Source organism: Boleophthalmus pectinirostris, unplaced genomic scaffold (genome assembly GCF_026225935.1).
Source record: "Boleophthalmus pectinirostris isolate CB_2022bp ecotype Guang Dong unplaced genomic scaffold, ASM2622593v1 HiC_scaffold_7, whole genome shotgun sequence".
Lineage (NCBI taxonomy): Eukaryota > Metazoa > Chordata > Actinopteri > Gobiiformes > Gobiidae > Boleophthalmus > Boleophthalmus pectinirostris.
The window spans coordinates 25,509,830-25,533,994 of record NW_026571473.1 but is presented as its reverse complement, the minus strand read 5'-3'; the positions used below and the strand labels follow the sequence as shown (position 1 = coordinate 25,533,994).

At 38.0% G+C, this 24,165-nt stretch overlaps 2 protein-coding genes across 5 annotated transcripts in view; both read left to right on the top strand.

Annotated features, from left to right (window-relative positions):
* The window catches only part of sned1 (sushi, nidogen and EGF-like domains 1), a 29,470-nt gene extending 10,868 nt beyond the window's left edge, over positions 1 to 18,602 (top strand). Inside the window, exons 7-31 of one of the 2 annotated variants that reach the window (XM_020918803.2) lie at positions 513 to 626; positions 1,260 to 1,373; positions 2,112 to 2,159; positions 5,620 to 5,712; positions 5,796 to 5,930; positions 6,655 to 6,774; positions 7,566 to 7,682; positions 7,951 to 8,094; positions 8,451 to 8,624; positions 8,841 to 8,954; positions 9,023 to 9,136; positions 9,221 to 9,334; positions 9,591 to 9,707; positions 10,024 to 10,311; positions 10,787 to 10,973; positions 11,382 to 11,494; positions 11,710 to 11,988; positions 12,316 to 12,457; positions 12,554 to 12,636; positions 14,212 to 14,313; positions 15,048 to 15,164; positions 17,587 to 17,674; positions 17,779 to 17,858; positions 17,955 to 17,982; positions 18,127 to 18,602. In XM_020918803.2, the coding sequence (XP_020774462.1) occupies positions 513 to 626; positions 1,260 to 1,373; positions 2,112 to 2,159; positions 5,620 to 5,712; positions 5,796 to 5,930; positions 6,655 to 6,774; positions 7,566 to 7,682; positions 7,951 to 8,094; positions 8,451 to 8,624; positions 8,841 to 8,954; positions 9,023 to 9,136; positions 9,221 to 9,334; positions 9,591 to 9,707; positions 10,024 to 10,311; positions 10,787 to 10,973; positions 11,382 to 11,494; positions 11,710 to 11,988; positions 12,316 to 12,457; positions 12,554 to 12,636; positions 14,212 to 14,313; positions 15,048 to 15,164; positions 17,587 to 17,674; positions 17,779 to 17,858; positions 17,955 to 17,980 (3,023 nt within the window). In that variant the 3' untranslated portion in view covers positions 17,981 to 17,982; positions 18,127 to 18,602. Of the gene's footprint in view, positions 1 to 512; positions 627 to 1,259; positions 1,374 to 2,111; positions 2,160 to 5,619; positions 5,713 to 5,795; positions 5,931 to 6,654; positions 6,775 to 7,565; positions 7,683 to 7,950; positions 8,095 to 8,450; positions 8,625 to 8,840; positions 8,955 to 9,022; positions 9,137 to 9,220; positions 9,335 to 9,590; positions 9,708 to 10,023; positions 10,312 to 10,786; positions 10,974 to 11,381; positions 11,495 to 11,709; positions 11,989 to 12,315; positions 12,458 to 12,553; positions 12,637 to 14,211; positions 14,314 to 15,035; positions 15,165 to 17,586; positions 17,675 to 17,778; positions 17,859 to 17,954; positions 17,983 to 18,126 lie in introns of both variants that reach the window. The other variant, XM_020918802.2, reaches the window with a different exon arrangement.
* Positions 18,603 to 19,576: 974 nt separating this feature from the next.
* ryk (receptor like tyrosine kinase) overlaps positions 19,577 to 24,165 on the top strand; it is a 45,578-nt gene continuing 40,989 nt past the window's right edge. For all 3 annotated transcript variants that reach the window (XM_020918776.2, XM_020918777.2, XM_020918775.2), the window contains exon 1: positions 19,577 to 20,199. In XM_020918776.2, the coding sequence (XP_020774435.2) occupies positions 20,010 to 20,199 (190 nt within the window). In that variant the 5' untranslated portion in view covers positions 19,577 to 20,009. The remainder of the gene's footprint in view (positions 20,200 to 24,165) is intronic.

Sequence of the window (24,165 nt, the reverse complement as noted above, 5' to 3'; positions counted from 1 at the left end):
TGTTCCACCTTGTGATGGAAATCAGATGGACCTCAGCCTAAATATGAAAGATTTGTGTGTTAAACATGTGCAAATGAATCAAAACACATCTCTGGGTATTTTAACAATGAGGAAAGAACAAATTATAACAAAGATCAGAAAATATTGTAATAAAAATACAGTCTTTTAATCATTGACATTTAGTATAACACATTTGAAATGACTCAATCTTGATTTAAACTGAATTTGTTGCACTGCTTAGAATAGTTTTAAGCATTTCAGATTAAGAATAGAATTATTTGTGTGCATGCAATCCTGCTTTTTTGCAACAATATCAATGCTCATGCTGTGGGATGTTCAACATCAACAAGTTCAACATCTTACCATCATTGTGTTGTGCCCCATTTCACTATAAAAGCTTAGTCTCTAGAATTATGGTAAATATTTATATTAGTCAAGAATATTCTAAAGACAAACTTTGATTCAAATTAGACTCTACAGCTTGGGAACTAATGTCTACCTCTGTGTTTCAGACATCGACGAGTGCAAAGACAAACCCTGCTTCAACAGCGCCCAGTGTGTCCAAGGAGTGGGCAACTTCACCTGTGTGTGTGAACCCGGATACACCGGGCTCCTGTGTGAGATTGGTTAGTATGATATGTTATTTGTGTATTGTTATATAGTATTAGATTTAATTTATTATGATGAGATTTAGCTACTGCGCTGAACCTTTATTTCAGTAATATAGACTAGGCCAAAGCAGCGTATGTATTTTTTTTGGTTATTTAGGTTCACATCCCTGTAAAAACAATGTGTATGCAATAGGTTCTGAAAAATTATGTAAATTCCAATGAGAGCAGGAGCAGACATTTATTTGGCAAATTGTCAAGCCATCAACATTTTTTCCTTAATACAGATTCATTTGGTAGAATTATAACTATGCATTGATACATTAGGTTTATGGCTGAGCTGATAGACACATATTATTTCCATGGGTCAAATAGAGCAGCAGCAGTGAATTACTTGGTGTAATATTTCCGAGACCTCATCTTTTATCTAGCTCCTTATGGAGTTATTAATGAAACCCAAGACTCCCAGAGGAATGAACTGATCAGGCTTTGAATCCGTGTTCGTACATGAGACCGGATTAGTCCTAATACAGCACACCTGGTCAGTGAAACCCAATGCTCTCTGAAGGGAAGCTCACGGTGTTTAATCCTGGGACCTGGAGAGTGAACTGACAGATTCTTCTTTTCTCTGGACATTTGTGTTTCTTACAGACATAAATGAATGTGACTCGCAGCCCTGCCTGAACGGAGCAGAGTGTGTTGACCACGTGACCAATTTTACCTGTGTATGTCCAGCAGCCTTCACAGGACCCCTCTGTGAGACTGGTGAGCTCTTACCTCTTTTACTGTAGTATTTTTGGTATAATAATTACACTATTTGCAGCCTTAGCAAGGACTTATGAATAAAGACTTAAGTCATAGTGAACAAATTGTTTATTGACAGTGATTCAGGCTTCGTAATAACTTCATTTGGAAGTTTGGGTTAGGAGTTAAGGGTTAGATTATAAATTAAGTAATTACTAAACTGGAATCAAGCATGAAGACTTAATTCGTAATGAGTATTTGTTCATTATTAATTAAGTCTTCATGCTTTATTATGGTAAATTATGGTGTAGTTACTCTAATATGTCTCCATATATATATTTTATAAACAAGCACGATCTTATACAAACATAAACTGTGACATTTGATTGATTTCATTAAAAAAAAAAAAAATCACTTAGTTAATAGACTTTTCTACATTTCCAAAATAAGGCAAATGTTTTGTTTTTTTTTGATATCAAGACTACTGGATTGGTGCCAATAGTTTTTTTCAGTAAATACCTGTGATTTTATTTCCCCACTATATAATTATAAGTTGTTTACAAGTTCAGATGAGGTTGCCAAAATGTTATTCCAACAAGGTGTCAAAATAGCTGATTAGATAGCTGTTTTATGATAAAATGTGTTTACTTTACTCTCACTTAATGCCAGGGCTAATGTTTCTCGGTCAGAGTTTGTTGTAAAGCATTTTCTGATTTGAATGACACTTTAAGCACCGTCTTGTTTTGCTTGTCCTTACAGAGCTTGTAGTACTTGAGGTGAACACGACCGAAGCAAATAACCAAACAGGTAAAAACAAGTACAGAGACTTTGCCCTTTACTTTTCATTGCACTCTGTTGGCACCATGGATCAATAATTCTAACCTTCTAATCTCTCAGTGTATCAGATTTAAGTGCATATGACAGATTAGAATAAGTTTTCATAAGTACACTTTTTTTTATTTTAGTAAAGTTTATAATTTGACTTCTTGGTTTGACATAGGGCAGCAGACCTGACATGTAAATTGTCTTTGTATCTTGGACAGAATTTTAAGTGTTGATGACATATGTTGATGTATTTTATTTTTTCAGCTTTACTACCTGTATTTCTGTAATTTTTTTTTTCCCACAGACTGCCACGTAATTGAAGTAAAACTATGATAAATATTTGCCGCAGGTACTATCCCACCAAGCCAAGTAATAATTGTGAAAAAACCTGGCATATGCACTTAAATATATTTAAATATAAACACAATTTGGAGCAATAAAGAGATACCACCAAATAAGTATAGACAGTAATGACCATTTGGACCAGAACTTCCGTCTGAGAAGTACTGACTGAAACAAGCACTTTTGCCTGCTACTGTTTTCATGATTTGAGGTAGTGACCGTTGTGGAGCTCAGGCACAGGGGCTTTTTCTGCTGCAGCGTGGCAGGTAGCAGGCAGACTCGGGTATGTGGAGAGGAGCCGTGTTATGCCACAGGAATTTGGCCTGGTGCCCTGGAAGAGGCTGCTGTGCTGATGGATTATTGTAATTATCAAAACTGACACAGCCTCACCCAGTTTACTACCACAACCTGGAGTAGCAGCCGCTTGATGTTGCAAATAATCACTTTATTAGCACATTTTATTAGTTTACCATCAAAGAGGAAATACGTTGTCTAGACTTAAGTTGCCATTTATGAGTCAAAGCCTGTCTATGGCATTCAGGCTATTTGTGTGGACTGAACTGCTGAAATATGCATGCTCCACACTGCTGCTTACTTGCTGGAAGTTGGCCATGGCACTACACTTTCAAACACAGCTGCTTCTTGCATAATCATTGCACAATTTGTTCACAAATATGAGGTATGTTATTATCCTACCTCAATCCTCATACCTTCCATTCATAAAAGATTATATTAGGGCATTATACTTGTTTTTGGAAAGAATTACTGGAGTTGTAAGTAGTACACTCCAAAAAGTAATAGTTTACATCAGATTAATAGTATTAATGTAAGTAGTTTTAAGTAGTTGAGATTTATCTACATGACAGACCTAGATTATTTGACTTGTTTCAAGATGCTTCTGTCCATAGCACATTGCAAACAGACATTTGGTAACAATGTTTAAAAGATTCTGAGTTGTTGCCTCATCAAAAACATGTCTGAAGAGGTTTTAGATGTCATCCATGCATGTTTGAGTATTTTAGCAATCTCTCCCGGGCCCTATTCAAACCCTCCTTACGGTTAACTGTAAGATTTAGTCCAATGCTCAGCCCACATGACTACGTCATCCATGCTCCCACATGACAATTCTCCATAAATATACAAAAACATGATACAAAGCTGTACATAGCAACTTAAAAAACGATGTGCGATGTGCATTTGTTTTTGTAGCGGGATGCACACTGATTGTGTTGTGATAATGCTCTGAAGGGGGAGTGACTTAGTGGGGGGAGCACAGGTAGGTCAGTTTCAGGGCAGCAAAAATTCTAGTGAAACTTACAAAATGCAGTTTGCTGCAAATATAGTATTTTCAAAACAATTAAAGGTGATGGTTAAATCTAAATATGTTATGTGTTAACAGTTAATACCCCACAGAAATAAAATACCTCCTCTTTAAACAAAAGCTGAATGGACCATAGAAGTGAACAGAGCAGGAATGTTACTGTATACTTGTGTTTGTAAGATTTCTCTGCATGTTTGTTTCTGTTTCTGTCTTTTTATTTTCATACAACTCTTATTTGTTGCCTATTTAACAGTTTCTATTTTAGAATATGTATTTGATGGGTCCCCCAAACAGCAATATGTTTGATAAATCTCCCACGTCTATGTCATATAAGCACTTAAATCTAACCAAGTCACTTTAACCATGGCTAGATATTCATTTTTGAAGTGCACTTGTCAAGCTATGATTACAGTTTCCCTCAAAACCTCCTTAATAGGATTTGAGCAATTGCAAATGTATTTTGCTTCTCACCCTTAAGCTGAAATAACTATTACAGCTTATATAGGCTCTCTTAAATCCCCCACATACTTTCCTGCCTGGCTCACTTGGACAGCACTGCGGAAAAACAACACTATCCTCCGAGGAAGAGAAAGTCGCGGGACACAGGAGCTCCTAATCAGGCCGGATCAAAAGGGCCGACCTGCACAGGTGGCTAGTGAAAAGTGGCTCTAGCAAATTAACAGTGCATTTATTGCCCCCAAGGTCTTGCGTGTTGGTCACAAAATATGCTCTTTATCATCAGAAAAATAAAACCCTCCACCACGCTGCCGGGACTTCAAACAAAAGGCATTTAGCTGCGATACGGCTGCCTCCTTTGATCCACTGCTGCAATTAGGAAGTAGAGGAAAATAAAAACATTCGTACAATTTGCACGCAGCGGATGTGCATTGCTCTGACTTGTAATCTTCTGCTCTTGTGAACTTTGTTGGGAAAGATGAAGGAAAGAGGGATGACAGTGAATCAATATGAGTTTACAGAAGAGCAGATGAAAGAAGCGGCGCATCTGGAGCCTATGCTGACGGGGCAAACTCTGTGCATGTTTACCCTACGACCAACCCCCCAAAACGTAACATTCAAGAACAGAGGCTACTTTCAGAAATGCAGTGTACCTAAAGGTGCACTTTTTAGTGGAGGGTCTGCCACCTGCTTTTCTCCATGGAGATCACACCTTGTGGTTGTATTCCATGATATAGCCTTACCAATCATTGTTCAACTACAGATGTTTCATACAGGGTCTCCTCTCCACTGATAAATCAGCCTAACTGCATCACATTCTTGCCTCCATGGAGAAAGATAAGTTTGTGGAACATTCCAGGCAAAACAAGGACTTCTACATTAACAATAACACCTGCAGCTTAGAGCACCTTCGAGTCAAGCTTAGATATCTAATAATATTAAAAGTAAAATCCACACAGATTGTTCAAGTCATCTCCTAAATTTATGTCTCATTGTTGTCAAAAATAAACAAATTGTGGATAATTTATGTTTTTTGTTGCTTATAGTTTCTGTGAATGTATTTGTGTGTTCTCTCTGTGTAGTGAATACCCAGCTTAGCACAAATATTTGCTTTATACATGTTGGCAATAATTCTCATTGAAATAAGAAGCATAATAAACATCTTGAGACAATAATCTAAATCCCAAATGTAAATACATTTCAGCTTGTCAAACTATAGCCTACGAATTGAGATGCAACTGCCGTGTACATAAACCATCTAAAAAGCGCCCTTTGAATCTTTTGTTTATAGCCCTCTGTGTGTCTCTGTGTGTCTCTGTGCAGAAGAATGCCTTTGTCAGAACGGTGGCGTCTGTGTGGACCTCAATGGGACGTGTGAATGCCCCGCAGGCTACACTGGACTCTACTGTCAGTTTGGTGGGTATTATCTGCTCACAGTCTTATCCTCTCAAATATCTCACTACACCTTTGATCAAAACATCACAATCATGTCCTCTCAGAAGTAACCCATACTCCATGCAGTCACAGCCGGCCCTGTCCCGACGGCGGCCCCTGTCTGGAGTATGGAGGGACCTACTTGTGCACATGTCAGACCAGCGGGCCAGAGCTAGACCACAAAGACTACTACCCCTATGGTAAGGACCTCGGACCAACACAACAACAGGGCATTTTGCACATATGTGTGATTGGCCTCAGCTGACGGTTACTATAGCAACCAACTCATTTTTAAACCTGGTGTCACTTTCTGTTTAGAAATGGCTCCACATAGTTTACATCATCCAAACAAGGCCTGTTCTGTTAGTATAGGGTATATGGTGAGAATGTCCCTTCAATCATCTTAGTTCACTTTTGCTGACTTTGTGCCATTTTGGTTCATGTATACCAACGATGTAGACCCTACATTTTTACCATATTTAAAATAAACTGGGTCAAAACTGGCACTGACAGCTAAGCCAAATTCTGTCATAGAATTCAGGCCTCCTTTCCACCTTAATTGTAAACTAACAAGTCTTTAGTATGTTCTTCTGATGTTATTAACTAACCATTTGTGAATCAAACCCACAGTCATGTACATTGTTTTGCTATAACCTGACATGTATGGTTACAAATTACTTACAACAAAGTAATTTAATATACAATTGTCAATTTTAAATTCTCATTTAAGTCCCAACCCATCAGTTTGAAATCACTGGTAATTTTGCACTGTGGTATCTCGATTTGACTGAACGTACTTAATATGACTTCACTGATTCATTATATTCTTTTGCTTTGGATCCTGTCATATAATATAATATGACTATAGCTTAGGTTGTTTTGTCTATGCCCTGGGACACAGTCAAGTGTCTGTATGTTTTTCAGTACAGCCCCAGTCGGTGTGCGACTCGTCTCCGTGTCTGAACGGAGGCTACTGCTACGAGCGAGATGGAGGCTACAGCTGTGAGTGCAAGCATGGATACTGGGGCAAGCACTGCCAGAAAGGTAACTTCACTTGAGAAACCTAAAAATGTATGTTAATGTTTCCATTTCACACAGCCCATGTTTCATGCATTAGTGAAAAATACTTGACGGTCCTGTATTAGGTAAAATTTACAGGTTGAAATTAAAAGCACTTTAACACTAATACTTACCACATAACATCACAAGGTGGAACAGAGTGTTTTCAGTTTGGAAAAGAGAACACCGCTTAAATATGCAGAGTTTGTGTGTTAAACATGTCAGTGAAACAAAACATAGCTCCAGGTATGTTTCTGAAGAGGAAATACCATTATAACAGATAAGAAGATTGCGTAATATGGGCCCATTAATGAAATTTTGTACACACAAGAGAAAAGAGATGCATGTATTCTGCAGTATTTACTGATGGACAAGCCAGATTTCTAAAGTATGCATACAGATGGCAAAATCTGTTAGTATTAGAATATACAGTAGTTCATTTTGAGGTCTGTTTAGTGATTTGTACCTTATTTACACTTAAAAAATATGACAATGGAAAAACATAATTAAGTGACTCAATAAAAACTCTAAAATGTCTCCAGGCCAGTTATAGTGGGCTATAACTCAGGCTTACCCCTAGCATTAGTTTTATGCACCAGGAAGCGCGCCATAACTCGTAATGCTGTTTGAAATGTTCCATAGCTAAAAGGCTTATGCTAATAAGTACTTAAGAGTAACTTATGGGCTTCTTCCTTGAATTATTATTTTGAGATGAAATTTACTGAAACTGATGTATTTAGTGCGATTCAATATTTCTGATTTCTTCTTCTTTACAGTTAGACTCAATACCTGTGCCGCTTTGCCCTGTCGAAATGGGGGCACGTGTAAAGAAGAGCACGGGATGTACCACTGTGTGTGCCCCTACCGGTTCACTGGGAAGCACTGTGAAGTCGGTCAGTGACTGCAGACTCAGAATGTCCAAGAGAAGTGGGGCGATATGTCCTTACAAGATTTTACCAAAATAAATATTCAAGATTAGACTATTATCCAATCTATTATGTAAGATATTTGAACCTCATTCTAGGCAGCATAGCATACACTATGTTTGAATGCAAAAATATTACATTAGTTATTAAAAGAATATCACCCACCTCTACAGCCCATTTATAGTAATTTCCTGTGGATGGATGCCTACAGTCCATAATGTATTGTGTCCTTCAGGAAGACCAGACCCCTGCTCCTCCAGCCCGTGTCTAAATGGAGGAACGTGTTTTCATTACATCGGAAAGTACAAGTGTGAGTGCACAGAGGACTTCTTTGGGAGACACTGTGAGATCAACATGAGTCTGACACACGCCTCCCCTGGTGAGACTGCGTATTTTGTATGAATGACATTTTGAATGGCTTACTTGATATTGGTATATTGTCTATTTGAATGTCTAAAATGGCAGTTCTACCATGCTCACACTAAAAGGTTGAAACTGAACATAGTTATTAATTCTTTGCTTACATGGATCTCTTTGTGACTCAAGATTATCAGTGTTGTTGTTGTATGGAAATTTTAAAATGATTGGTTTGGTTTGGGTAAGGAGTTGTGCACGATTGTTGTTTGCATGTCCTGCATACGTCAAACGGTTCTCCTTTGTAACTATTAACCCTTACAACTGTTACCCAACCTAGCATCCCATAGCACTGTTTAACAAAATCTGGTTGTGTTTCAGATGAGGGCTGTGGAGACCCGCCACATGTTGAACATGCTGAAGTCCACTTCTCCAAAACCACCCCAGGCTCCATGGCTGTGTACATCTGCCATTCAGGCTTCCAGCCTGTGCCCCGTGCCACTCAGAGCATCTGCGGTCTGCAGGGAGACTGGAGTCAGCCCCCTGTCTGCGAAGGTCTGTCTATACAATAACAATACAATGAGTTTACCTGCATGAAGGAAAAATATATTACTGTCATGCTCTCTGACTTTACAGTGAACAACTAGAAAAATAAGGTGTACTCACTTTTATACCAGCAAAGACACTTTCCTTCATAGCAGCTTGTATTCCATTGTTTTGGTACATTGTCCTATTCTGTCCTCTGTTTATAATGTTAATGCTTTCTCATAGAGATTAATGAGTGCCGCTCACAGCCCTGTTTAAATGGAGCAACGTGTCGGGACCAGGTGGGGTCCTTTCTCTGTGAGTGTGAAAAAGGCTTCAGTGGAAACCGCTGTCAAAATGGTACAATGCAAGTGTAATTCAGACTTTTATTATCTACCAAAGATATTGATGAATTATTATTTCTGCAGCTGTCAGTCAGTGCTCATCGGACACATGTAAGAATGGAGGCACTTGTGAGAATGAGTCTGGCTCGTATTTCTGTCACTGTCCTGCAGGATTTAAAGGACTGCACTGTGAAAAAGGTACAGTACTTTACTTTTGATATCTGAAATACTTATGTATATCGATGTAAAGATAACAGATGTGTCCTGTGTGTGTTTGTGCAGAGCAGGATGTTTGTGACTCCAGCCCCTGTTTAAATGGAGGAGTGTGTCGAAGCTACAGGAGAAACTATCTGTGTCTGTGCAAGGAGGGCTTCTTTGGAGATCAGTGCCAAATGTGTAAGCAGCTTCATTTCAAGGTGTCCTGCATGGCTGAATGTGTTCGACCCTTGGCTTGATTTTTTAATTCAGTCAACTAGCTCTTTAACCAACTAACTTTTTAACTAAACTTCCAGCCACTGTCCAAATAATTTATAACTCCAGCTGTCCTTTTATATGCCCACATACAAAGAACAATATAAAATCTGGCAAGGGAATCTGATTTTCGAAAACCAACCATCTTTCACATCAGTTATATGCGTTTGTCTCCCCCTAGTGGAAGACCCCTGCGTGCTCAACCCTTGTGGAAACCGTGGCCTGTGCACCAGTGACAAAAGAGGCAACTACAACTGTGTGTGCAACGTGGGGCACACAGGGAAGGACTGTGAAAAAGGTAAGGGTGAATGTACACTCCTCAAAGCTTGTTTTGGCAAACAACAAAATAATTATTTAGTGGGATAGCCTTTGGGGAGTGATCAGCTTTTGTGTTTTGATGTGTGATTATTTGATATGAAGCTGAACACCCTGCTTCTGTGTCGTAAGGGCCTCTGAGTATATAATTTTTTCAGTTTTAGTCATTTAAGTTGTTTTATGTGGTGTGCTTTAATGTTTAATATACATCTTTATGCTATTTTTGTGTTATTTTCTTGTGAACACTAATGTAAAATGTACTTTATAAACCAGGATTAATATGGATATGATATTCTCAGACCTCCTGCCACCTTCTGGTCTCCGTGTGGTGCGTGTGGAAGAGAGTGAAGTGGAGTTACGATGGGATCCTCCTGAGCCCTCTCAGAGCCTGGTCAGTGGGTTTGCAGTGAAGTACGCTCCTCTGGGGCGTGGCAGTAGAAAGACTGACTTGCTGGACCGAAGACAACACACCCACGTCATGAGAGGTCTGCTGCCTGGGCTCCTCTATAACATCTCCACCCTCTCCCTCAAACACAACATCAACAACAGCGACTACAGCCGGCCTGCCACCGCACTCATACGAACCAGTGAGAAGCTTTTGTTTATTCTATACAATATAAATGGTCAATGTAGGATGGCACAAAGAGGCCTGAAAGAGCTGCATGGCCAGGTAGATTTGTAAAATAAGTATCGAATAAGAACATGTAAAGGTTAAGTAGGCTAAATTGATAAAAACTGAATTCTGAATGTATGAATAAACTAATAATAATTGATACATTTACAACAGCACCAACGTGAAATAGGCTAAATATTGAACATTAAAATAAGTTATGTAAAATTGCAAGACATTATATTATTTGTTTAAGCCACTTAAATTAGGACTATAGTGAACCTTTGAGTAACTATGAAATTACTGGAAAATTACAAATAAATGTATTGTATTTGCTATAGCTTATGTAACAATTCTGAATTTGGAGTCTTGTTATCAAAACTCAAAATACTGTACTCATTAATTTAAATAAATCTATATTTCATCACCTGTACTCTTCTCTGTGTGTGCAGGGCCGCGGCGGGTGGAGCAGCTGACTGTAGCCAATGTGTCGTCCTCTGCCGTGTGGCTGCGGTGGCAGGTGCAGGCGGCTCGTCACGCAGCTGTGAGCAGAGTCCTGGTCTCTGTGTTTCCTTCCGGAAACCACACGGAGGTGCTGTCTGCTGTCCTGAACGCCAGTGCCACAGAGCACAGCTTCAGGTGAGGTGCTGGAGAGAGGCTGTTACAGTTATTCAAATAGGGGAAAGTAAAAGAGAATAAAGTAACTCAAAACTACTCAAAACTAGTATTAAGTTCTACAATCATATACATTTGTAAATTCACCTTTGCTATTTTACCTATTTATGTGTTTATTTTTTACTTTATTTTAGTTTTGACATTATTTTGTCATTGCATAAGAGTTTTAATGTTTTCACTGTTTTCATCTTTAAATATACTGAACTATGACTTGCTCATTGCAAAGTTACCATTCATGTCTATCACTGGGATTATGGTTGGATACAAATGCAGTACAGGTTTTCATCACTAGATGACACCAGTCTACCTCTGTTGAATGAAGTCTTTCACTTTTCCACTGAGTTTCAACTCAAGTCTGTTTGTGTTTCCCAGTTCATTACTTCCTGGTCACAAATACACAGTGGATGTTTTGAGTCAAAGTGGTGTCAGGCCTGACGAGTTTCCCTCCACCAGCCACTCAGCTGGACCGCTGAACTTCTGGACAAGTAATATTACACACATTTCTGTTTTACAATTAAATATATATTGATAAAAGGTAAATACTAGATTAATTCTATTTTTATTAATTAATGTAAGTAAGTTTATAATATGAAAAGTTAAATAATTAAAACAGTTAAAACATTTAACCAATGCTTCAAAGATTTTTTTGTGCTCTAAGTATTTAAACACTCTCATGTTTAACCTAATGCGTATCTTTAAGGACCCCTCCCCCCTCTGAACTTGTCCCTTTCCCACGTGAGCTCTACCTCGGCCCTCATCACTTGGGCACGCCCCTCCAGGATGCTTCCGGATGGTTTTGTGGTGAACGTAACGCGGGGTCTGAACACAAGGAGCCGCTTTCTGCCTAATGGAAAACTACAATCCTACACTTTGAGAGAGCTCACTCCAGGACAGCTGTACTATGTGTCTCTCACTTCAGTGAAAAACACAGGCCACGAGCAGGTGCACAGTGCACCCCAGCACCTCACATTCTCCACATGTAAGTATCTGTGTGCTCTTCTGAAACATCCAAAAAACATGGGGCATACGCATTTGGTCTAGATATTGTATTGCATTACAGTGTCTATAAGACAATTTTGCCAGAAAGTATACCGGGCATGATCCACATACTTGTATCTCTATATTCAGCCTCTGGTGGGCAAAGTGTATTGCTTAAGTACACTGTAACAGTTTCCTGTGTTTGCCATGGGGATTACACCATTATCATTTGGCATGGGTTGGATGAATGCCTGAGCTGACAGCTGTCTGAGCCAAAGAGAACTCATTAATCCAAATAATGTACTATTCATTATTTATTTGTTCACAGTACCAATGCAAAGTAGGACAGGCAGAAGAAGAGAAGAAAGGCAACGAGCTACAGGTGCCTATAATGGACAAACAGCTCCTCCATCACACACTCAGGACCTGCTAGTGAATAAAGAGACAGAAAACTCACAAGAACTGCCCAGGTAGGTCCAAAATTCAACAATAATATGCCACTGTATTATATAATATGTGATGGTTATCTGCTGCTAAAATAATGTGATTTCTGTTTGATTCCATAGATACACAGAACTCATTGATAGAAGGGGGAAGATAACAACTAGATTAACTAATATGCCCAGAAAAGCAATTCGACATCGAACAAGTAAGTTACTGACTGAAAAGCAATTTACCTAAAGAAGACATATGTACAGTGGTCAAAACATCATATATATTGTATTAATGTATTTATTGAGTTTACGTACTTTAATCCTACTTAAGTCTTGATTTAAACTTGATCTTTAACAAAATACTATTATTCATACTTCATTTTGTATGAGTCTGGATAAATCCCTAATCATCATCATATTAATGTGATACAAATTGTGCTTGTAAAGCCAAATATTCTGAGAGATTATTCTTATGGTTAGTCTTTCTAGATCACCTAAACATGTTAAATGCATTCTTTCATTTTCTTCACTGCATAAAGGTCACAAAACTACAGCTCTAAATCTGAAGTGCTTAAACTTTTATGAATACAAAACCATAAATAATTTCTTGGAAATGGAAATTCTCTTGATATTTCTCCAGTAAATAAGCTTTGGCCAAATGACTTCACATATGTGTTTGTGTGCATATGTGTTTGTATTTAGTCATCTGCTGCTTTCTGTTTGATCACATGGTATGAAGTTTTTGTTTGTAATTTGCACGTCTAAAGCAAAGATTAAATATACAAACGTTGTACATCAAATATTTAGTAAAGACGTTGTGTATTAATATTTAAACATTTGTTCTGCTTCAAAGTATTTTTCTAACACAACTGTTTTGATTTGGTCTAAACATGGCTTTCTTTTTCATGTCATGTTGCAGATGGAATATTTTAGACCAAATATTTTGTAAACCAGAGTTCTGCCAACGAGTAATATGAACCATAATATTCAACAAACATGTGCATTATATTTTCCACATAGTCTTTATGCTTGCACTATAGTTTTTTTAAAAACATTTTTAACACCTTTCTTTCATTTTCACTATTTGATTAATTGTACTTTGGAGGCATTGGGCCTATAGCTCACAATACAGCTATTACAATTTTGTAGTGCAGACAACAACGGACATATCAAAAGATAAATGCTCATTGAGCCTATTAGACTAAACTATTATCTTACATTTGATTTGATTTTCATGTTAATGTTTTTTTTGTTTTTACAAATATTTCTATGGACAGCCAACTTGTTTATAGTCATAGGCTTGTTAATAGTTAGATAGTAATAACCATCTCCACATGCCATGATGCGCTTGAGTGATTCTTCTATTGGGGATTTTCAGATTTTAGACTGCATTGACGTCATACTCCAGGTGGGGAGCAAGAGTCAGTTTTTCCAGTTGATAGTGTTGCACTTTGCCATGAAATATTCAAATGGCAAATGCACAAATGCTGTAGCTTTATCATTTGTGTATATTTGAGTGACTAGATGCAAGAATTCACTGTATCACAACAAAAATCTGAACACTGTTAATTATAGCTTCTCCTCATTTGTATAAAATACTACTAGCCTATATAGAATGTTGTTATATGATCTCTTTTACATTTATTATTGATTCATTTGATTATTTTTCTAAATTACAATAAAGGTTGATAACAAATAGTCTTTCTTTCCCCCTGTTTCAAATCCTGTCTGTGTTTAATTTTGACCTATTACAGACAGTGTTTAATGCTCGGAAACGTTTTGCCTTGCAGAACCTGACCCTCCAATTAGATTAGAGAAGATGGAGGAGACAACGAACAAAATCAGCCTGGCTCTACAGCTCCAGGAGGAGGAGGGCGTGCGGACAGCGCCTGGTAGGTGTCCTGGAGATGACTCTAATTATCACATCTGGTTGTGTTTAAGGGCATAGCTGATCCAACACACAAACTGTACTGAAGCAAATATATTGTAAGCAGTCAGATGGGATTTCATTTTGATGGTGGACAAATAAAGAATAAATACTAGTACTACTATTATAGGATCATCATTTATTAAATAAGACAGGCTAATGCTTAATACTACAGCTCCCCATTTACATGCCACAGTACCTTCCTTTGAGTCAATGTTAATATTATGGAAACTTTCTAAAAGGTTTAAGGATGTCAGTGTTATTGATTCTCTGCCTAACAAATAAACTTTTTGAACAGAATGAGATCATCTGTGTTTTCATAATGTTTATTAATTATAAAGACAAAGACAACCAACCTATATGTGACTTAATCCAAATATAACTTTGAGCAAATTGGTGGTTTTCAGATTAGAATGTTCTGTTTTCATTAATAATATCCAGTGGAATAATACACAAATGTTGAACCAGATACTTTCCAGTATACTTAAAGAATGTTATGATGAAATCTAAAATCTAACAACTCTGTATATTTTATTTTATTTTAAGTATGAATCATGTTAGCGTATGCACTTGGTATGTCAGTCGTGAACAATAATAAAGTTAATGTAACTTTTGTATTTGACGGGCCAAAAACAATGTTTGGTCTTTGTAACCGGAGCCTGTGTGCTGTGTGGATGTTGATTGCAGCTGTTGTTCCAGAGCTGCCTCAGGACTGTCGTCGCCTGTCCTGTCTGAACGGGGGCACATGCGTGGGCGCGGGGGACTCCTTCATCTGCGACTGCGCCACGGGATTCAAGGGCAGGCAGTGTGAGCTCTGTGAGTGTCCACACACATACTGTACATGTCAGCGGCTACAATTTAAATGGACAGTGCCTCAGCTTATTTTGGTCGCCCTTGTTGACACACATTTAATTTTCTCACATTTTTGATGGGTACAGGACATGGGTGGCTTATTGGAGGATTTAGCAAGTATCTCACTATAATACTAGGGTGTAATGTGTGTGTTGCTGTTTTGGCAATTTGCCTGCGTCAGACATGCCTGAGGATTCTCCTGTAACTACTGATTTACAGATTATATTCAGGCTTTCACAGTGAAATGTGCTTCATAGATAACAAATAAATACCATAATAAAATGTTATAAAAATACATAAGCGGAACAACTCAAAAGGAAAAAAACATTTGTAGTAGAGTTTAAGACTTTGAGTTTGAGTATCAGTAGACTCAGTATTGAATCAAGCTAAATGGAATGAACTACATTATTTACATGAAATGCCATTTGCACAGAGTTAGTGACACATTCAAATTGCATTATTCCAAAACATCTTGGTGTGACAAGAATTAAACTAAATCTAATGGACCTTACTTGAGCAAACAAATTCAGATAATGCAATAAACCTTCAGCTTCACTTCTCAGAAAAGTCAAAGTTTTACGTACAAATAGTTAAAAAAATACATGAAGATGTGGAATTAAGTTATATATGCTGTTTATTTTTTCACTTTTTCTCCATAGCCTTGCAAAGTATTGATATGTTTGTCGAAAATAAAATACTAATCAATACTAAAACTAGTATCGAACTAGATACTCATTAGAGCAGGTATCGATACTAAAAACCTCACATTCACAGGATCTTGAGCTGTATCAGAACAAGTATAACCTTGACTATGGAACACACCTGGACAACAGAGGAATTACACAGAAACTGCATGGTATTAGAAAAGAAAGTACTATGATTTCATGTTGAAGAGTGAAGACTCCATAAGGTTTAGTTGGTGTTTATTCACAATTTGTAACAACAGCATCATATTGTAAGTACTTGCAAATACAGCGCACTTTTAGGTGGAACATCTACAAAGTACGACATGTAATATTGTACGCATATAAATCATAACCAGAATGATCTACGTAAAGAAAGATAATTTTTTATTATCATTGTCGTATCGGAATCTGTATCGAGTATCAAGTCTGTTCCTTAGTATTGAATTAGAGTTTTAAATTTTAGTCATGACACCAGTATTTAAACAAATTATAATTGGGAATATTTAAATTCACTTGATATTTTTGATGTACCTGATTGTTTATAGGATTATTATATTTCAGTCCATAGTGTGTCCATAATCCATACCTGAGTATACTGGTCCAATGATGTCCCATGTGAAATACTCAGCTCTGTGGGTCAGCTGTGGAGAGTGCCACGACTCCAGCTCTTTCTCTTAAAAGCAGGAAACTCGCTCCAATGACATTTATGAATGGCCTGGTTAACTTAAAGGCTGCAGGGCACGAATGTATAACATGAATACACGCTGCTGTTGAAAGAGGCACAAAGAAACATAGTATTTTCCTTACACAGCCACAGAGAGGACCCCAGTTACATTATAACCTCTGATTTTCTTCGCTAGATCCTGAATACAAAAGAGGCCTCTGCTGTCTCTATCAGGCTTATGTAAAAAGTGTGGTAAAATGTGCAGTGCCTGAAGGAAACATAAGCACTAATACTTTATCTATAAAGACCATTTCCTTGACAAACAAAGATTACATTATATTAATAAGTTTTATAGACTTATGAGTGGGATAAACAAATATGGATACATAGACTTAAAGAAATAAAGCATGTTTTAAATTTGTTCTGTTGCCTAAATGAGAAAAAAATATTGCTTTTACATTTGCATTTAGGACATTACTACTTAGTGTTTCCCACTACTAGAAAGAGAAACAATTAGGTATAACAACATATTTTTCTTGTATTTGTAATAAAATTTTCTACTGTTCAGATAAAAGAAAATGAAAGAAATAAACTTTTTTTTTTTTTTTTTTTTTTTTACAAATTTTTAAAAAGCAAAACACTGACAAACACTACGCTACATTTAGACTGACCATGCAATCTGGATTATAAAGCATTTGCTGAGTGTATTTGCCTGTGATTCTTAATGCAAATACAACATGTTTAGGCTGCATGTCTTTTGACCATAGATAGACACGACATAGACATATTATAGACCTTCATTGCCTTAAGGGGACCAAAGTGTCACTGTACTTTTCTTTCTCCTCCTGAGCCCCTTTCTTCACCTAAACATCAACATTAGATTGTTTAAACATTCCTTTCCTAAAATCATCCATCAACAGGTCAGGATCACCCAGCCAGCCCATCCCACAAGTTCCCCAAAGACCCCCAAAACCATCTAACAGACTTCCCCCACTTAGCGGCAAATAATGTTTTTTCTCTATTCTGTATGTTCCAGTGTGCCAAAGAGTCCAGCACCCATGCACGCGGCTATATTCAGAAACCAAAAGTGTGCCAGTTTGGGAGGGAGGAGTCTGTCATTACCTGTAAGTTATATCAGATACTGAAGCTTTCCCGCGGCCTTGAAACTGATTAAAAAGACATATGTTGAATTTGGAGCAATCTATTTAGGATGTTGTATTTTTTGCAGATACAAGCGAACATATAAGGTCCAGCAGGATGTGTGCTACAGAGAGATTTGTGAACCTTCACTCCCAAAGAAAAGTCAGAGTAAGTGCTTTTTCTTTTGCAGTTTTCCCGTATTAGTCCATTTTCCACACTAAAGTTATTTATACTTACTAATATATTTGACCTTTACATTTACAGACAGAAGAACAAACAGGCAACAATAAAGGTTTGTATTACAATGTTGTTATTAATTATAGATAATAAATATAGTACAGTATTACAGTATAACTATTTGTTAACAAAGTGAGTTATACTTCTCTTCTATCTAGAAACTGTGGTTTAATATATGCATTTTCTTTTTTTCCTACAGAGCACTCAGATTCTGACAGAAGTACTGACGTGACTGTCATGTGAAAACCTCCAAGCTTCAATGTTGTTGTTTATAATCTTCTACTTGAAGTGACTGATTATGGACATTTTTGTGCTGTTGAACCCACTGTAAGGTCTTTTATTTCAAAAACAGACAAATGCGTTTGATCCCTCTCAAGTTAACATGGTGTGGAAATAGTTATTCTTTATTGGTAAATAATCGCAAATTTTTACAGTCCATAATAGAAAGTATACCATATTACCTCATGTCCACGACAGTGCTGACACAGGAGCAGGTTTGTCCCTCAGGGAAGTGTGCCCCACCGCTGTTTTTACCAAAAAACATCTTATTTTAAAATCCGGACTTGTTCTTGACAATGACGCACAGTGGTGTCTCTGTAAAAAATATCTCACTTTGTGTCTTAGCAGGCGTTTTTGCTTGCTACTCTGTAAATAGTGTTAATAGGTTGTTTTGTAGGTGACTATTTTAATAATAAAAATCTTAAAATGTTTTCTTTGGGTCTTTTCATGTGTGTCTTGTCCAGTGTTGAAAGTGAGAAATATTGTCCTGATTTATTAAAAAAATATATAATATTTCTAGATTCTCCAGAAAGCATGCAAGACAGAGAAAATTAGTGTCACTCGATAGAATAGTAAAGCATGGACTACTAAACTTTGTCTAAACTAAAAGAGGCTAGGAGGCTGCAATAAGAACGAACCAGAACTGAGACTGACAAGGGCCAAGAAGCTACTTCTGCACTCAAACTAAAATAACAGTGAAATCTATGAAACAATCCATCTCTTACAAACCAGCCCAGGACTAAAATATGCTCTTGCAGATCTATATCCTTCATTGTATAAGAATCTGCTTCGCACCCAAGATTTAAATAGGGCAGGGCAGTGGGCCACAACCTTGCATTTCACTTGTGGCACATGATTGAAGACCGCTGACCGGAGTGACCCCGAGACCACCAAGCATACAAAATAAGCTGCATTCAAAATCAAGTTTGCCCAAAACGCATACTCATTAGTTTTACAACAATTGTTCTTTATTATCTTGCTTCACACATCAGAAATCTATAGGCTGAAGCTAAGTTTATTTTTGTATTTTGTAAAGATCATAATTGTAATTTCCCAAACTCAAGTTGTGTTTATTGACGCACGGAATGTAACACCTCTGCGGGCATGTTCATCTGTCAGTACGCATTCACAGAAATAATGTCCGCTTTAAAAAAAAAAAAAAAAAAAAAAAAAAAAAAAAGAGCAGAGATTACAGTTTTGATTCTACTTAAATGCACAGTCTGCCTCTTTGTGACTAAAATTGCTGGTTTAAACTTAGCGTACTTCAATCGGGTTGGCTCATATATTCCCTACAGCCCTTGAAAGCCGTCCTCTTGTGGAGACGGAGGAGTGTGCGCCCTCTCTGCCCCCTCCTTTCTCTCCCAGTGAAAACTGAGATAGTGAGAAAAACCAACGGGGACGGGACCATGGAGGAAGAAGTCTGGATGTATTAGCGACTTTTTACACGCCATTGCACTTATTATAATGATACCTGTGCGGGAATAAATCGTGTCGCGTACATGTGACCAAATGCTGGTGTTTGGGAATCCGTGGTGAGCGTTTTGGTGCGCGTAAAAGCTTGGAGAGGAACTTAGCAAAGGAAAGTTAGCCTATTGATGCTAACAAACTTAGCCTGCGTCTGCTAAAGCGAGGGAGACGGGACAAAAACGGCGCATTGGGACAAGGATCGTGAATTTTACACACTGGAGCAGAGCTAAGTAGTTATGTTGCTTCGAGGGATTAACTTTCGATACGGATGAGACAGCGTTTGGCGGAGGAGGAACACCGAGTGCGCGGAGGAGGCGAGCCCAGCGGAGCGGTGCCATGTCGGGCTCTGGGTCCCCGGGCTGGCCGCTGTCGGTGCTCTGCAGACTGGGGGGCTTGTGCCTGCTCCTGCTGCTGGAGGGGGCCGTGTGTCTGGCGAGTCCGAGCAGTCCTTCTGGCGTCAACAACAACAACAACCAGCCCTATGTCAACATTTACATGAGCGTGGAGGAGGTCAAGAAGCTCCTGGGTAAGACACGGACACGATCATTGCAGATGTTTGGGGAGATTGGGTCCTCTGAGTTGTGTGGAGTTGGATTGGAGTCTGAGAAATGGAAACATGAACTCAGATTACACAACATTATTCCAAATTGTGTCACATATCCAAATCCTTAACATATCCTTATCCTTAAAGTGTTATCCTAATATGCAAACTTAATCCAGGGGTTAGATCAGGTGCCTGTATTTAAATTGGGAAAAGAGATAGACATGTACCAGTTTTGTTCTCAGAAATGCATTTTAGAGGAAAAAAATATAGGCTGTAGTCTCTATACATGTATAAAGATAATCTAGACTAAATTGTCACCTTGTTAATCGGGGTTTAGCTGGCATTGTGCATTAAATTATATTGCAAAAGAGCTGTGATTGGATGATTTTTGATTGTTTGTTAGTTGTGTGTGTGTGAGAGGAGGGGGTGTATGTTTAGGTTTTTAAGTCCAGGAATGTTGTCCGTATAACTTAACCATCACATTGTCCATTGTCCTACTCACAGTGCTGTGCAGGGATGCTCCAGGAAAATAGTTTTGCCTGGTTTGAAATGGGAATATGAATACATTTTCAAGTATATCACATTTCTATTGCCTTGAAGACTGTAATGGTGAGAAGCTGCGGTTGACCTTAAACTGTGTCAGGTTTTTGTGGAGTATGTACATCAGACAAAAGCCCCGTGCATCTAAACTGTAGTTATTCTATAATAGAGCTACACACACTCACTATAACAATACAAAAGAATGTTCACTTATGCAACAAACATATGGGCCAAATGTGACACTTCAGTCAATAATAATAATTGCTCTTATAAATATGTCATTCATTACAGATTTCAATTGATCTTTGAGTGTATCATGATGCCATTTAAAACATGCATCTTCAAGGAAAATACTAACAAAACTGTGAGAAATACAATAATAACTCTGATTACGAAGCAGGTATTCTCCATTCCAGTTCATTAGATAAAACAGTTCGACTCCAAATTGCTCCTCATATTAAGTGCTCTTAGGTGTGCTATTGTAGGTCTAAAATTAGCTCCTGTGTTAATGCACCAGGCCAGTTTTGGACACGTCCTTGGCACTGTCTTCTAAACTGTGGTGGATATTAAGCTTCACTGTTTTGTGTGGAAAATTTGGAACCACATCACAGGTCGCTACGCCACCAGCAGTGACAAGGAGGAAGTGACCTAACCATGCTTTAACCACCTCAAAGTAAAGGGTGGGGTCAGGAATGGGCCAAGGACAACATGATTATTTTTGTGGGGAGGCTTATCAAGTAGTGTTTTAGAAGAATCTTTACTATTTTGGACCATATTTAGCATTCTTTTTTTGCTTTGCATACCCTTCATTTTATCAGGGATTTCAAACAATCGCTTATTTATTTACTGGATACCTTGTTGTTGCTGTCACATTTTTGTAACTTTTTGTAAGACATTTTATGTTCAAGACACAATAGGAAGAGTTTGATCTGGTAAAACTGGTTCAATGATTGGATTTGTCACCAGACTAGAAGTACTAACTTAACTCAAGATAGATTCAATCAATAATCCGACTAATTAAAATGTTGGTCGCTGCAGTCTCATGAACAGGGCTGCTATAGGACGTAATGACATTGAATGCAGAGGAAGCGTGAGCTGCACTTTTCCATTGACTGATGAGGGCCACAAATAAAAAGCTTGTGATCAGCATTTTGGAGCAGGTCTGCAGCCGACATCAGTATTCACTGCACAGGCTGCTCTGAACGGAGAGTTTTTGGGAACGCTCCACCTGTGCCGCTGCTGCTGCTGTGTGCTCTGCCAGACCACAGACTCAAAATACAAAGTAGGTAAAGTATGACAGAGGGTGGACGACTGTTGGGAGAATAGTTTTTAACCTAAATATCTTTATACTAAGATCAATCTTTACAAAAGCCATTAGCAAGAAGACTTAAAAACCAGATGGACCGGTTGTGCCTATTCAGTGTACTGTGAGCTGCTTGATAAAGGAGGTTTATAAATTAATCCTTTTACATGTAAATCTGTTACTGAATTGAAATCACTACTATGACTATTCAAAAGCAAGGTTCGTACTTCTGCTGTAATGCTTTGTAATTTCATAATAGTTGACAATAACAAACTATAGGCTTACATGTCATTACCTCAACACTAAAGTCATTTGTGAGCTTATTTTATCAACACGGTTGGATACTTTTTGGTTCATAATGTATAGGTAGACATTTTTAAATAATTTGTAGGTTAAAAGTCAGTTCACATGAATAAATGGTGACATGGTTAGCTTTACTTTTTGTGTTTAAAACATTTTACTTCCTCCTCGCTATAATCATAAGGCCGTTCAACCATGTTCCTGCTTTGTCTGTCCTGATTCCTTTCCATTTCTTTCCATGCTTCAGACTGGGCCTCTTTTGTGGTTTGCTCTATAATCTTGTCCCACTGAACAAGGACATCTCAAAATGTTTTAAAGACTGAGTGAAGCTGAAATGGGCAGTGATGAAGTTGCTGTAGATTCATTTTGCAACAGGACCTAGGAGCTGCTAACACCAGTTTTATTTTTAAAATATGCCTTTTTGGTACCCACCCTATCTACACAGCATAACCATGCATTATACAGTATGCCAACCGTTTCCTGTGAATGAAAAAGAGCAGCAACCAAATGTATAGCCCGTAATGCTTAGGTGTCTGTGGTGCCTGTGTTTTGTCAACACAGTAGGGTGGAGAGCGACTCATGGATGCCAAACAGGATTTTTTTGACCAGATAAGGCTTTCAATATAGATCTGAGTAGTATTTATTCAGTCACTTGATGCTGATTTTGAATATTGAAGAAGATCTAAGTTGTCATAAAAAAATAAATAAAACAAATCAGTCGTCTAAGATGGGGGTTGGATTTAAGCATTCACTCTTGAGCCAGGTCCTCAACAAGCACTTGTCATTCCAACCCTGGGTAAAACACTGCACCATCAGCCACCTTTGTTCCACATTAGTGTTTGTTTTTTTTAGGTCTATGGTATACTTTAGTAATCAGTTATGTATGTAGAGAACATTTTAGTGGACAAATACATCATCAAGGATACATACAGTACATGCTTGTATTATGATAAGAGCATGATTTTTGTAGACAGCTTAAATAAATGTTGATACAGATAGCCCTTTGAGGAAATGGGACTAGTTCAGTTTGTATTTTTCAATTTTTAAAAGTGTAAATCCTCAAACATAAAAAAAAAAAAAACTAATGATGCACATGACGGCAGCCCCTGTGTGTTTATTAGCCTGAGTACTGTCCTGCTGCAGCTGGCCCCTGAGCTCATTAGTGAAGGCGACCACACGTGGACCATGTTAAACTGTGAACTGGACGTAATGAGCAGGTTACAAACATGAGCATCTGAGAAGCAATGCCTCCCTGTCATCTCTTAGTCACCACTTCCTTTTTGTAACGTGATCATTTCCCATTGCCCTGTGTCATTTTTGTCTAATCTGGCTGCGTGACTGCCGCTTCGATTCCTGGAGGCATTTGTGGGATTTCTGAGTTTAGCCTACTCCTTTTCCTCATCCTATCTAAACACTCAGACTACTTTGGCATGCTTGGTGGAGATTTGGTTGGAGGATTTTTGAAAATTAATAGAGATCAACCGATATGTTTTTCCTCGGGATGAATAAAGTATCTCACTCTCTCTCTCATTTTCCATGGCAGCTGCTGATATCGATTGTTTAGAATTCAAGCTCAAGGCCGATGATCTCTGCCGATATTTTTGGGCAAATGTGTACGGCAGATTTAGGTAATTTTCCGCAAATAACCTAATTTAAATTTATTACAAGCTCATCCATGACCTTGTTCTAGTACACACACTGGATGAGGTCATTTTTTGTACTATCCTCTTTGGTCTTAAGTGTTCAGATTCAGATTCAGATAGGCTTTATGCAGATGTTCTTAATGCATATTTAGGCAGCTGGTT